General features: G+C 50.2%; 1 protein-coding gene across 5 annotated transcripts in view; it reads right to left on the minus strand.

Annotated features, from left to right (window-relative positions):
- Window positions 1-14,485, minus strand: part of rdx (BTB/POZ and MATH domain-containing protein rdx) — a 239,238-nt gene that overhangs the window by 66,021 nt on the left and 158,732 nt on the right. For 2 of the 5 annotated variants that reach the window (XM_075893931.1, XM_075893932.1), the window contains one exon: window positions 6,670-6,857. Coding sequence is in view for 2 of the 5 variants with exons in the window: in XM_037423654.2 (XP_037279551.1) it covers window positions 600-630 (31 nt within the window). In the remaining 3 variants the exon portion in view is untranslated. Of the gene's footprint in view, window positions 1-599; window positions 1,073-6,669; window positions 6,885-14,485 lie in introns of those variants that run through there. The other 3 variants (XM_075893933.1, XM_037423654.2, XM_037423653.2) reach the window with 3 other exon arrangements.

Raw genomic sequence — 14,485 nt, forward strand, 5'->3', positions numbered from 1 at the left:
CATTCAACTTAGCACATGGGGTGAAATGGCCCAGGCAAGCGACAATCAACCACAACAGATGTGCAGCGAATAACTGACGGATTGATCGCCATAAAACAACTTTAAACCTCCGCATGCGTGGTTGCCCGAGAGAACCTGCGCACCCTACACGAGTGAGCCCCGATTTAAACCACGGCTCGTATGGGAAACAGAACAGTTTCGAGTGCATTAAATGTTGGAACAATTACTAGCACCATCGGCGAATTCCGTCACGATCTTTGGAAGTTCGATGTATAAGATAACATTACTAGTGGCATCGATATTGGCAGCGATTATTTGCGCTGCCGCGTATGAGCGGCATGCTTTCGTTCTTAACCACGAGTGTAGTTTTCCTTGATGACGCGTTCACCGTTGCCGCACCTGGCCGCAGCCGACGGTCGTCGTACAAACAAGAGCCGTTCTCGGCTCGCCTCGGCGACAAGGCACTGCGTACACGGCGCCGCCCGAGAGAACCGCACGCGCCGCAGAAAGAGGCCAGGGCCTTCTCGCGCAGAGCGTCCATATGGGGGCGAAGTTAACGGCCGTCTCAGCCTGAAAACGAGCGTAGAAGAGGCACGCACCGTTAGAGTCGTTCTGTGAGCGCAGGACCATGGCGGCGGCGGTGGGCGACTCGACGGAAGGCAGCGCGTCGTCTGCTGTCGGGGCGCCGAGTCAGACGGCGCTGACGCTAGGTCGACGTCAGCGCAGCTGCCGAGACTCGCTCGATCAAAAAAAGCAGCTCCCACAGTCGACGGGATCGTGGCTCTGTTTTCTCGCAGGAGTGGAGCGCAGTCACGGGGGCACGCAGAGGTTGAGAAAAAGGTGGGCGGCAGTCACCAAAGGCGGCTCCTACGTCCGACGAAGCTCGTAACCTGGGCGTGGAGCCGGCACGTGGAAGGGCAGCCCGACGGAAAAGAACAAAAACAAGAACGGGCCTGACAGGTGGGCAAACGGGAAGTAGCACACGCACACACTACCACCAGCGGCCGCAGCGCAGTTACGAAAGCGCGCTTCTCCCCCGACGTCGTCGCTCGGCCACTGCCGCCTTCCTTCCCGGTCGTCCAACGAGTGGGGGGGGGGGGGGGGGGGGGGGCATAAGCACGCAAAACAGCCAAGGAGGCCGGAAAAGGAGGAGGGCTGACCCCAAAAGCGGACGGGCAACTTTCGCCCCGACAACTAGGGAGCGCCGGCAGCCGCCCTAGGGAGAAACGAGCCGCCACTGCGCCCCGGGGCCGCCGACGAGGAGGAGGTTGAGGAAAGGAAATGACGCTACTTCTGCGACCCTAGTTGGGAGCGCGGCTCAGCTGAAACGATACGCACCCTCCGGAGGAAGGGAGGGGGTATTTTACGTGACGCCAGGTAACGAGGCGGAGGGTGTGACAAACATGGTCGCGATGCCACGCCAGCCGCCAAGATGCTCGCAAGAGCCCGCCATCAACATCATCCCTCTGAGCGGAAGTCATTCGCGCAGAAGTATCGAAACCATACACAACAAGAATAAACCAACAGCGAGTAGGCCTGAGCACGTTTTCGGAAAATACACGCCCGAACACGCTGGTCAGCCGGCGTTCGCGATTCCCAGGTTGTTAGGAAAGCTTTGCTGGTGGGTGAACGGCAAGCTGCCTACCGGCAGGCAGCTGATGATTTTAAAACCGTTCGGCATATGCGGCAGTGGTGTTGTGAAGGGTATCACTCATAACAGTGTCTTACAGATAGTGCAGACATGGCGCCGCGAGTTTCCCAATGACCGCAGTACCGTCATGCGAATGGCCTGAAACTTGGCTGCACATGTGGAGCTTCGATCTGTAAGACAACACCTTAATCTCATTCACATTTCGTAACAAACGTCCACTCGCCTGCAAACCACCAAACACGCTGACATTGTCGCCGGTCTTTTATGGTTTACCTATGAAATCTTGAGTTAAGTAAATGTGTGCATGTCACTGCGTGCGGCTTACACAGCCAGAAGCGCGTCAAGACTACATCAGAATAATAAGTATATCAATGATGTTTCGCAGGCGCCTTGTTATACAAATCAACTACTGTCGCTGCAATGGTCACCCGAGAGACAAGATGGTCGAGCAAAAGGACGACCAGTGAAGAGCACGCGAGGAAGAACACAGCAGGACACAAACGCCACGCGCCCTGCCTCGAGAACAGCATAAGCTGCATACCTGTGTAACTGTTACCATATATATGCAGTCGCCACCATGTGCACAACGGCACACTTCTCGAGGCACGTCGTTATGGAAACGGAAATGTGAAATGCGGAAGTAGAAAACTCGTTATGCAGCGAATGAACAAGATTTTCCAGACACCCAGTTTAGTACAATAACCAGTGAGACGAGCTTGCGCGGTTTGTATATTTTTGCAGTCGACTGTCATGTAAACGGTCCCTGAGTTACGCTGTGCTTGCGGGGACACACCAATCTATCGCATGCATATGACCACACTACTTTACGCTTAATGAGAAGCGCCATTTTTTGGTTTTTGGAAAGAGCGATTTGGCAGATGTGTATGAGCAGCTTGTCTCGAAAAGTGATTACGTCTGCCGGCAGCACCGCAGGCGAGCATTCCATTGAATCTTCGCTGCACACCAAAAGAGCTGCACACTCGCTTCTCAGGGAATAATAATAAAAAAAAAGGTAAGCCTGTATATATTACGCGACAATGGTGTTCCTCGGCGCGAGGCTAGAGAGTGCATTATCGGCCACAGAACTCGGCCGCACTGTGGTGTGGTTCAGCTGTGCGCGGCGACCCTCGCGTTACACGAAGGCGCAGTTGGCCGTCGCCACAAAGGAGGCCGCTGTCGCGTGGCCAACCTTGAGCCCGTTTTCGTTCCCTTCCTCATTCTCCTCCTCCTCGAAAAAGAGAGAGCACGCGGCCGATTCAAGGGGCGAAATGTGAACCAGGCCGGCTGCTGCTGATGGCAAGATGCACAACACGGGGTAATCGAACAACCTCACACGAGGTACGCGGCGACCTCGAAAGGGCGATCCTCAATGAGCGCGGTGCCGATCGCGGTCATTCAATTCGATAACCACCCTTTGGCGCCGAGCTTTCCGAATGCACGTTTCATTCGGCCATCGCAAGGTCCCTTTCAAATCGCTACATTGGCTAGAATGTAGAATCGCTCGCCCATCTAAATAGGCGTCCGACTCTGGAGTTTTGCAGACACGTAGCGCCACCTGTCGACGTAGTTTGCGGGTAGTGTAAAGCCCGGCTCCCTTGCACAGTTTGCTGCGCAACCAGGCTCAACTAGCGCGAAACGATTGAGCTAAATATTAGGTGTGTTTGTGCATTCAACGATAAAAAATTAGCTACGAATTTCTCTCCGCTAGTCGGTCGCGTCGCCGAACCGCTATGGATGCTTGCTGCATGGATCACTCGCCAGAACGACGGCGAAAACAAGAACAGACACAAGAGATCCGCGCTCTACAAAGAAAGATGTTAAGCGCGCTACTCTAGCGTTGTGCATTGCCACGGACGTAAAGAACTTGAGTTTTACCAATTCCCGTAGCTGTTACGAAGCAGAACGGCGAGACATGCCGTTGCGAACGCGTTGGGTAAGCGAACTACTCGCCTTGTCCACAGCCAGTCGAATGAGAAAGTGTGATAACGTAGGCCTCTTATTATTGTTCTCAGTAGCCTTGACCGTGGTACCTTTGTTTATAAAGCCCAGCAACACATCTGACCGCGCTGCGCGCCATGTTAAATGCCGAGTGACGCGCACGACAAACATCGCACAAGCCGCGACCACGGATATTGTGAAGTGGTTGCCGCCATACACCATCACGCTCGTAGCCATTGAAGGATCTGAGTTCCAGCTTTAACTATAGGAAATGCTAACATAGACGTCATACAGGTAAATCGCTAAATGTTAGTCGAGACCACAATAACGTTTTTCTTGCCGTTGGTATATCCGCGATAGCCGGAGTTGTCTCGCATGCCTCGGTCTTGCCTTTCGTTGTACACAGAGAAAGTAGGCACCATGCATGAATCTTCATTTGCAGTATACAAACGGAAGGCAACCGTCAACAGAACTCTATAGGACACGCAATAAAACAGTTCAACGCACAAAAAACGAGAAATGGGTGGAGAATGCAACTGCAAAAGCGAGAATCACCGAGGCTATTCATGTCTCGTACCATTCATCGTAAGATAAACTGCTCGCGTATGTACTTAATCGCTTTTACATCAATGTATACGCCCGAATTTACCGCATTTAGGCCCTACAGAACGAACGTCGGAGTGCTCGCCTCGAACTGAATGTCGTGCGACGCTAACTTGCACTTAAATTGCGAGCACGCCGAAATAAATTGAAAAATCTTTGGCGTTGTACCCGCATTTCGCTTTGCTGAGTGTCATATATATGCTTCTGAAGCGACGTTGGATTGACGTTAGAAGCATGCCAGGTCCTTCATTATCAGCGAACGGCAGCGAACGACCCTTGAATGAGTGCGTCACACACTATCGTCGGGTTGACAAAGCGCTACTTCGGCGCCAACAAATGCGGAAAATAATGCCAATGACGATATGGTTCTGAGGCACGCCACAGTGAATTAATTTAGACCACATGGCACACTCAAAAAATCACAAGGTGCTTCGCCTCCACCGCCGTGGCCGGGAATGGAGCCCTCGAACATAGACCGCGCTAAGCTATTGCGACGGGTGCTGACGCAAACAGTGCGCGTGCACAAACAGCTGCGCTCCCTTGGCATGGGTTTTGAATAACGCGCACCCTCGTCACGGAGGCGAGGCGATTTCAATCGCGTATCCTTTAACTCTTTCGTTACCGCGCTATTCAAGTCAATGGCCGGTGATCGACGGCATAGATTGTCGATTTCGGCATGTTGAACTTGTTTCTCGTACACCCAGCACTTTACTCTAGCAGTTAGTCCAGCCACTCAACTTTCAGAATCAATTTGAATTTGCCCCTTTTGACAACACAGTGATTTTCGACAGGCCTTTGCGCGAACTAATGTACGTGTGTTGATGGGAAAATGCACTAGGATGGCGAACTTGACAGAAGTGCGTGCCGCTTGTGATTATGCCACAGTAACATCGAAGTTCTGCAACGAAAAGAATCTTTACAAGCCAAATATTGAATTAAAGTGTCACCATTTGACAGTGTTGAGCAGTAATATTTGCCAGAAATTTATGCCAGCTATTCAATAGAGAGCTGTTGTTAGGAGTCGGGGAAAATATATCCTATAGGAAAAATACTTCCGAAGGTCCGTGGCATGTATAAAGTATCTTGGTGGCCTTCTCAGCCAGTTTCCAACAGCCTTGGTTTTGCTTGATTCATTATATAAGACACACGGTCGCATCCAGCGTCCCTCACATGGCGTCGTCACACGCACATTGATGCGCAGCAGCACTGCTCGAAACTGTCTTACAACCCCACCTAAAGTGAGTGAGTTCGAGAATGACCGCACTTCAGCTTAAAGTTTTATGGCGACGATGTTTCGCATCAGCCGTCTCCTCCACCGCAAGTGCGTAGCTGCTGACCTTGGTGGACAATCTTATAGCTACAAAGGTTACCTGCGAGGTTCACACTTAAATGGGGCGTGGTGTGCTGGCACCAGCTGCAGAGCTTCTCCTAACGACAAGAAGGCCACCAGAGCACATTTTGGCCCTGACTACGGAGCAGCGCGTAAAGTATTTAGAACAGCACGAAAAAATGTTATTTTTTTTAATGCGATGCGCAAAGTGCTTCAAAATATGCTTCGATGTATATGTAGGAAAGCCAACTTATGCGAAGTGATTGGCTCATGGAAAAAGGTGACGCTAGACGAAGTAGCGAGTTCATTGTACGTGTAATTTATAGGGAGATTACTCACATCACGGGCATTCATCTATATTGGAACTGGAGGCTCTTATCGGAAAAAAAAAAGAAAGTACTGAGAAACGTGTACGAGTTCATTTGTGTCCAACGAAAAACCAAGCAATGCTTCACCACATGTCACGAGCAACCAAGCAGTACCTCAGTTTTGATTTTCTTTGCCTATGTGCATAGAAATGCTTTGTACAACATTTATTAATTTTATGCTGTTCCTGGACCATTGATCTTCAAAATGCGTATTCTGAATTTTATTTGAATATATTTGCACATATAGCGTATTTTATTGCACTGTTTACTAGATGGCAACAAAAAAAAAATACCCACTTGTTGCATTTTTATTTACCCCAACATGTTTTCGTTGCTCTACAACATACGTTTTTTTTTTCTTTAAGAGCATTTCATTGCGCAAATTTTAGTATGCTGCTATGCGTGCTTTTTAAAGTGGCAAAGACGATATTCCCGAGACACGTGAAAATCATTTTCACGCGGTAACGATATAGCCAATTTTTACTACGCCCTCGCGGTTACTCGGTGACTGTTGAGTGAGACGAGCGTGGAAGACACTGCGTGCAACCGTTCCGGCGCAGCATGGCGAATAATTCGATTGGTGTATATATATCGATAAATCGCATAGCACGCACACACGAGACACACATCCAATGGTCTCGTATGACGAACACAGATGATTCACATACGAGATGTTTCGATATGTGCAGTAGGTAAGAGCAGGCAAGGAGGACTGTTCGGCTTGATGCTACACAAACTGCATGCACGGCTGCAAGGCAGAGCGGCTCTGTACAACTCACCAGCGGCGGCGGCGGCGGCGGCGGCCGCGGCAGCAGCGGCAAGGCGCCCCGACGACGGTCGGTCCGTGCCTGCGGCCGGCAGGGGCCTGCAGGGGGCAGCCGTGGTGACAAAGGCGGCGGCGATGACCACGCTCAGCGCCCACCACGGCTCGGCTGCCCGAGGGGCTGCGCCGCAGGAGGCATGCTCGCTGCAAAACACGAACGGATGAGAACGCCTGCGTCGACAAGCGGAACATTTGCATCTCTTCGTTCGCATGCCAAAGTCATCATAAAGTTGGTCCCCTAGTTCGAAACAAACGATCGATCTTACCTTCACATATCTTTGAACGAACTGCGGCTGCGGTTCAACCCGAGACCTCTAAATGAGCAGCACACCTTGAATATTATTACGCTGCAGAAGCGCTTATCATTTTCCTTGAAATGCTTCGAGTAGCGCAATCTTTTCCTTATGTTTAGTGTTGGACTATTTCGTCAAGTTCGCTTAGAGCGTCGCCACCGAAGATAACGGCCACACAAGTAGGTACACATGTGCACAAAATAGAAAAACAAAGAACGTTTACGGCACGTTGCCTCCAGCCGGCGGAGTATTAGAGGCTGCACTTATTTGCACCCATACAAAACAAGAACATAGCCACCGCGAACGTTTCACGTCCCATTTGCTACTGGGTGCACGTGAATCGCGTTGATTTACTAAAAGAAACCAATGTACGACATTCGCGAGAATTCGGGACGTTTCTCAGCGGTCTGCCACAACTTAATAATCGAAAAAAATCTAGTTATCGAAAACAACTCCAGGTTATATGTAGCACATACGCACTGGTACATTTTGGTAAGATTGCAGTACCGCGCTACAAATCGTGCGCCTTTCTAGCACAATTCAGCATTGCCCAATAGAAACATAAAGAAGACCCCACAGTAATATAACACAAGGGAGTTTTAGAATTGCGCACCGCGAGCCCTTGCGGTGCGGTTGGTGCTATATACTGTGCATGCACCGTAACTCAAGCCGCCGTTCGCGTTATTCGCGGCCCACCCGCAGAAAATCCGAAATAGCGGGCGGCGTGTGCGGCCCGCGAAGTGCTGTGTGTAGCTTCTCTGCATTTGGGTTCGCGGCCGGGGTGAAAGTCCCTAGACTTTTCCCTAGTAGAGCAAACGCTATTCTAAAACTCATATGGCGCCCGGAACTAAAGCAACACACGCAAAACCTGCAAACGTTATTCTAAAACTCCCTAAACACTCTAAGAAGCCACGCGATTTGTAGGGCGACACCGTAAATTTGACAGGATGTTTATTATTTACGACTTTGCTAACTAGAACCGGGAGTCAGTTTTGATTATATATATATATATATATATATATATATATATATATATATATATATATATATATATATATATATATATATAAAACGCGAGAAATGTACATTTGCAGGCTCCTTTTCTAAGATCTAACAGACAATAATGCCAAGGAAAGTAAAAGAGGCGTTATTAGAAGTGTAATGTACATGTGTAAAACGAAAAGTGAAGGAAAGATAACTTGCCGAGGGCAGACACCGAATCAGCGACCTTCCTAAACGCATCGGACGCGTGAGATCTTGTTTCGTCAGATACGATGTTTTTCGCCTATATCTTATTCAGTCACGGCAGGCCTCCAGCACTGTGGCCGACGAGAGATGGCGCTTTGGTCAGTCAATGGTCACCCATTGGTCAGTCAAAGTGGTCACAACGTGTGTCCACCGGACCAGCACTTCCAGAATATCTTCAGAAGGTGGCCGGAAACCGACGTGAAAACCGAACGCGCTTAGCGAAAAAGCCAGGTAGCATCGCTAGTTCAAACTGCATTTCCAGCTCACAATATAATGTCAACCACTATTTAAATGCATTGAATCACGGGCAGGCGGTAAAAAGTCTGTAGGTGATGACTTAGCAGCCCGAATTGTTTAATCCAATGTGCGAAGACATACAGTGTCAAAGTCCTCGTCGAGTCTCACGCCCTGAGTTTCGACGACGCAGGAAGAAAGCTCAGCAACGGAACGTTCGCTCCGCAGGACGCTGCAGGGAGGCTGGCTCGTTTTAGCGGCTCGCCCGTTAGCGGCTCGTGTCACAGGAGGTTTTTAGTTTGACGTTTTTGTGGTCCGCTCCGCTCCGGGAGCACCCGCGAAGCCGCAGCGGAGCGGCGGCCGATTTTCCTCGTTTAGTTATTCGTTGCCGGCAGCGAAGCGGACCTTTCGCAGTTGCAGCGCCCTCTGGTCGTTTTCATCGTCGGTAAACAAAATAAAAAAAACATTTTTTTCACGTATAGAAAGCAAAACAATTACGTATAAATGATCTTTTCATGAAGCATTTAGATATCCACTTTCAATGTATTAACCGCCTATATTTTTGACAAAGAAGCAAGCTCTGACTTGATAGTAGCCGCCCAAAAGCCAGCAAGGTTCCGTTCCAGATCCATTGCAAGCATTCACTGTGTGTTGTTGGCGCATTTTACGCGTGTGTGGTGGCGGCGTTTTTATTTTTCATCGTTGAAACTGTGTTTTCGCGGCTTGCACTGGGCAGGTTACGGCGAAGCTGCAGCACTCGCGGAAAGCGTGCCGTCCACGGAGGAAGGAAAAAGGTAAGGAGAGGGCATGCCCAGCCGGCGCAGGGCGTAAAAAGTGTGGCGGAAATGACATCATGGCGGCCATATTCAGACGGCACAATGGCGGCGTTGCTATGGTTACGTGTTGCGCAGTGGAGTTGGTCTAGCAGTGAGCGGCCGCGGCTGGCGGCGAAATGTGTGCCTCCCCAGGTCTCGTGCTGAGCTGTGGCGGACAATATCTGTGCTCTGCGCCGCGTTATTGGTTACGCAGTGTTCTCCTGGCTGTTACATTACTCTTAGCAACGTTTACAAATCCCTTTGTCCATCACGGGGTTTCAACAGTGCGTAGAACAAGTGCATATCCATGTGTCGTGCGGCGGATGACGCGGATGAAGCAGTTAGTGTTCAGCGAAATTGCGTTGGGCACCATGACGAAGCTGAATGACGACGAACGCCTTGCAGGTCAGTGACGGTTGAGCAGTGCTCCTGCTTGTGACAACGGACGACGCTGTTGAGCCCAGCAAGACGCCGTGAGGACCATGTGCACATACGTAGTTTCGTGTTGTGTGTGTACAGTAACAACTTGCATGTGCGTATTAAAACACCTTTTCTGTTCCGCTTGGTACACTCTCCACCAGCACTGCATGTAATCTCAACGTAACAGCAACCACGTTCAACTGTCACTAGCACCGTGCTCAGTCACCACGGTCGCAGAATGCTGACGCCGGTGATTTTCACGCGGAACACGGACACAGTGGCCGGACGCTGCATCCGCCGCGTGGCGGAATGCAACCGTAGAAGGCGCACGACCGATCGTGTTGTCTGTACAGTTGCTGAATTAATGACGTGAAAGCACTCGCCGTTGTCAGTGCATCTAGCGCGCGTTCTTTCGTAGTTGCTTCGTTGTCGGCGAGCTGTTACTCTTTGTTATTACTCGGACGAAGCGATTTCGCTGAAGGTGTCCCGCTGGCTCTGAGTGATGAGCCCAGTTCCATTAGTTTCGGATCGTCACGACACCGCGCTGCGCAGCCCACGTGCTTTCCGAGCCGGAGAGGGAGTCGCGCCTTCTGCTTCGCATTCATATGTAAACAAGAGAGGAGAATTTGCCTACTCAATATGGCCGACTTCCGGCTTCATCGCGGCTTCACAACGAGTGACGTCAGGGCCTCTCCTTACCTTTTCCTTCCTCCGTGGTGCCGTCTCCGGAGGAAGCCATCTTGAAATGAGCAAAGTTGCTGCACGCACGAGAGAGGGCGCGCGGGTTGTCGCCCTTCCGCTTGCAGAAACGGCAGCGACGCACCGCGCTCCGCTTAGGCTGCTCGTAAGCGGACCGTATTCCCCGCTCCGGTAACCCGCTTAAGGCCTTAGCGGAGGGCGCATGCGCACTCGCGTTCCCGCTCCGCTTAGCTGCTAAGCGGAGCGTAAAAACGTCAAACTAAAAACCTCTACAATCTCCTGTCACGTGAGCGAGCAAACGTGATGACGTTTTCCATCGCGTTCGGAGCAATCGCCACGGGGCAAGGTTTGCTGCATCTAGGCGGTATTTGCTGCATCTAGGCTGATCAAACTATACCAATCACCGTTTTCAGGAATAAAAAGAAACAAGCTCGAAGACTGGACGCAGGAGAAGGAGGACACAACACAAGCGCGCAAGAAAATATGGAGGACGTAAACGTAACAAGATGGTGGACAAAAGGAAACATCGGCATGGTTTGTGTATAAACCACGTTAGCCTACAAATCCCTTTCACATACTGCTACGGGGTTGATTGCGTCCGCGGACAGAATAACAATTTTCACTCGACTAATCTAACGATTCTGCGTTTGAATAATGGAGACGACGTATATAAATGTAAAAAAAAAGGTGTGTGATTGCGACTAATGGCAGAATGACGCGAGTGATTTTTGCCCAAAAGAGAACAAACAAAAGACGTGCAATTTACATACTCCCTGAACAACAGGCTTTTTACAGAATGCATACTGAGAACGCCATTGGCCGCCGTCGATAAGACAATATGTGTCAAGCGTAAGAGAGACACAGGTATCTTTGTATGACAACATAGAAAATCACCCTATATGGTAATATTACCTTTTCTGGCTTCTATTTTCACAGCTCGAAGGTTTTCAAGAACAAGGCTTCACCGACGCATTCGTTCACTTTAGGCCCGGTCGCGAGAACCACACAGTCGTGCCCGAAAGTGAGTCGCTTTGTCAGTCACGTGCACGGGATCGTGTCTCCACGTTGTTCAAAGTGGCACGCACCAACATATCCCTGCAGCCCACCAACCATTCGAAAGAAGTGGTTGACGCCCGTGCCACTCTTCTTCGCCTGTGCACTTTCGCACTGCCCTGCTAAGCGTTCTGTGGCGTCACTACGACTCGACGGATTAAGTCGTGAAACACCAGACGGTGAAACAAGGCCGGTTGAACTTATTCATTGACAGAGAACGTCCGCGCAGCTAAAAAGGTTCACTGGCGACTGAATGTACTTCGGGGTCCCTCAATCCTTGCTACACACGTGCATATATACACGCACACGCAGAAAAACCACTGGTGCACGTGTTTTATGGCCGTTGAGGGAAACGCGCTTCCGATGTTCCAAGGCCACGGACCCGGGGGCCGCATGCTACACGTGTGGCTCTTCCCCGAACTCGAAATGCCCCAAGAAAACTGTCCGCGACACGTTCCTTGCACTGCTCTTGTGCTCGGTGTCAGCAGTTACGCCATTCCACGGCACGTGGCCTTAATCATCCAGCTGGGACACGACCGAGGAAAGAGGGAGAGAGAGAGGTAAGGTATGAAGAAAGGCAGGGAGGTTAACCGGTAAGCAAGTATGTGGTTTTCTACCCTGCATTGGGGGGGGGGGGAATGGGAGACAAAAAAGTAAGAAAAAGGGAATGAAAGAGTGGGAGGGAACCGAAAACACACACACACACACACACACACACACACACACACACACACACACACACACACACACACACACACACACACACACACACACACACACACACACACACACACACACACACACACACACACACACACACACACACACACACACACACACACACACACACACACACACTAGAATGTCACAATCGCTCGACAAGGCGGGTAGATCGCAAAAAACATCAAGGGGTCCTTCGTCGCCTTTCGGCGTGAAGCTAGATCTTTCCGGCATTCCAAAATGAATTTTTCGGAAAGCGGCTGGTCATCGAGGCGTGCAAACACTAATGACAGGGACTGTCTCTGGCAGTTGTACTGAGGGTACTGACACAAAATATGCTCTATTGTTTCGTCAGCGCCGAAATGATCACACGCAGCACTGTCTGCCCATTCGATGCGGCAAGCAAAGGCGTTCGTGTAAGACAACCCAAGCCACAGAACGGTTGTCTCAGATCTGGATAAACCAGATGGAATGGTAAGTCGTTGGCATAGATCTAGGGGGTGAAGACGGGTGTGGAGAAATCCGGGCGTGTTCCACAGAGGCCTGGCAACATCGTGCGCGAGCGTATCAATCTTTGCTGCTGCGTCGCTTCTTGACAGTGGAATGAGACCTATCATGCCATTTTCGTGAGCGTTCTTTGCTGCTTTCTCGGCATGCTCGTTATCGATGATTCCACAGTGGCCTGGTAACAATTGAAAAGTTACATCATATCCATACTGTAGTACTTGTTGATATAGTTGTCTTCTTGCACCAATTGGTCATGAGTTCTACGACGTATACACACAGTTCGAATACAATACACAGCTGGTTTCTAATCGGTGAAAATGCACCATTTTAGAGGTGCTTCTTGATCAATCCTGCGAAGTGCACAGTGGAGTGCTGCGAGCTCTGCGGCTATGTTGTTTTTTGAGACGTTCGAAATTGATGGTATCGGCTTTTGCTGAGAAGATCACAGCTCCTGCAGATCCTCTAACATTTGTTGAACCATCCGTATAAAGTTTAACGTGGTGTTTGTATTCTTCTTGCAGCATAAGTAGAGTCAGATGCTTCACAGCTGGTGTCGATAGATCCACCTTCTTGCGAATTACTGGCACTTTCAAGCGTAGGTTTGGACGGTCCGAACACCAAGGGGTTGTCAGGATACGTTCCGGAGGTGCGTGGCCTGCTGGAAGAAACTAGCGGTAATTCAATATTATCTTACAGAAGGAGGCGCTCGGTCGGTATTCTGGAAGCGAAGCGAGGTGGTGGGCAGGGGCGCGAGCAAGGTGCCTAATATGCGCTCGAAGCACCTCTAGAGTAATGTGCACTCAGGCCGGATGATCGATTGTCTCCGCTGGGGATGTGCAGCGTAGTAGCCATAGACAAACTGTGTGTGCCTGGTCCTGAGCGTTTTCGATTGCACGTATGCTGCTTTTGCAGGCGTTCGTCAAAACAGGCAAGCCGTACCGCAGGTACCCCAGGTACAACGTTCTGTATAGCTGCAACATTGCGTGTACTGACGTGCCCCACTTTGCCCGTTAGATGCCTGTTAGGCACTTCTTTAGAGCGGCCGCATGGGGACTCCAGCAAAAATTTCAATCAATGACGACCCCCAAAACCTATGTATGAGGGTGTAGCAGACAATTTGTCCATTGATCGTGATGGGATATGACGTCATTGCCTTCCACGTGAACGCAAGCAGCGCCAATTTTTCGGGGAAAATCTCGAGGCTTTGTTCTCTAAGTTACACCGAAACTGAGTTCGCTGCTTTCTGATGTTTCGCACGTATCTGCGGACGTGTTACATGAAATGTCCAGAAACCAATATCATCTGCATAGATAGATATCTGCACAGACACTGGTATAGTTTCTACGAGGTCGATCATAACAAAACTGATTAGTGTGGGACTGAATACACCGCCTTGGGGAACACCACGGTGTGTGTGATGCTCAGATGTCGGCCCATCGTCAGCTTGCATAAACAACGACCTCATATGAAGGTAGCAGAAGATTCAGCGGTACGCTCATTCACCCAAGTCAACTGACTCGAGGGCGTAAAGTATGGCTTCGTGAGAGACATTTTCATATGCTCCTTTTACATCCAAAAACAATGGTATACAACAGCTGTCGGCTCATTTTCTGGTGTGGTACGTATGCCACCAAGTCAATGACGTAGTCAATGGAGCTACTAAGACGACCAAAGCCGGCCATGGCGTCTGAATAGACTCTGTGGCGTTCTAAGAACAACTCGAGCCTGGCAAGAGCCATTCGCTCCATTAGCTTGCATGCCCGCGCATCTGGCCAGCGCTATT

Source organism: Rhipicephalus microplus, chromosome 4, assembly GCF_043290135.1.
Source record: "Rhipicephalus microplus isolate Deutch F79 chromosome 4, USDA_Rmic, whole genome shotgun sequence".
In the NCBI taxonomy this organism is placed as follows: domain Eukaryota; kingdom Metazoa; phylum Arthropoda; class Arachnida; order Ixodida; family Ixodidae; genus Rhipicephalus; species Rhipicephalus microplus.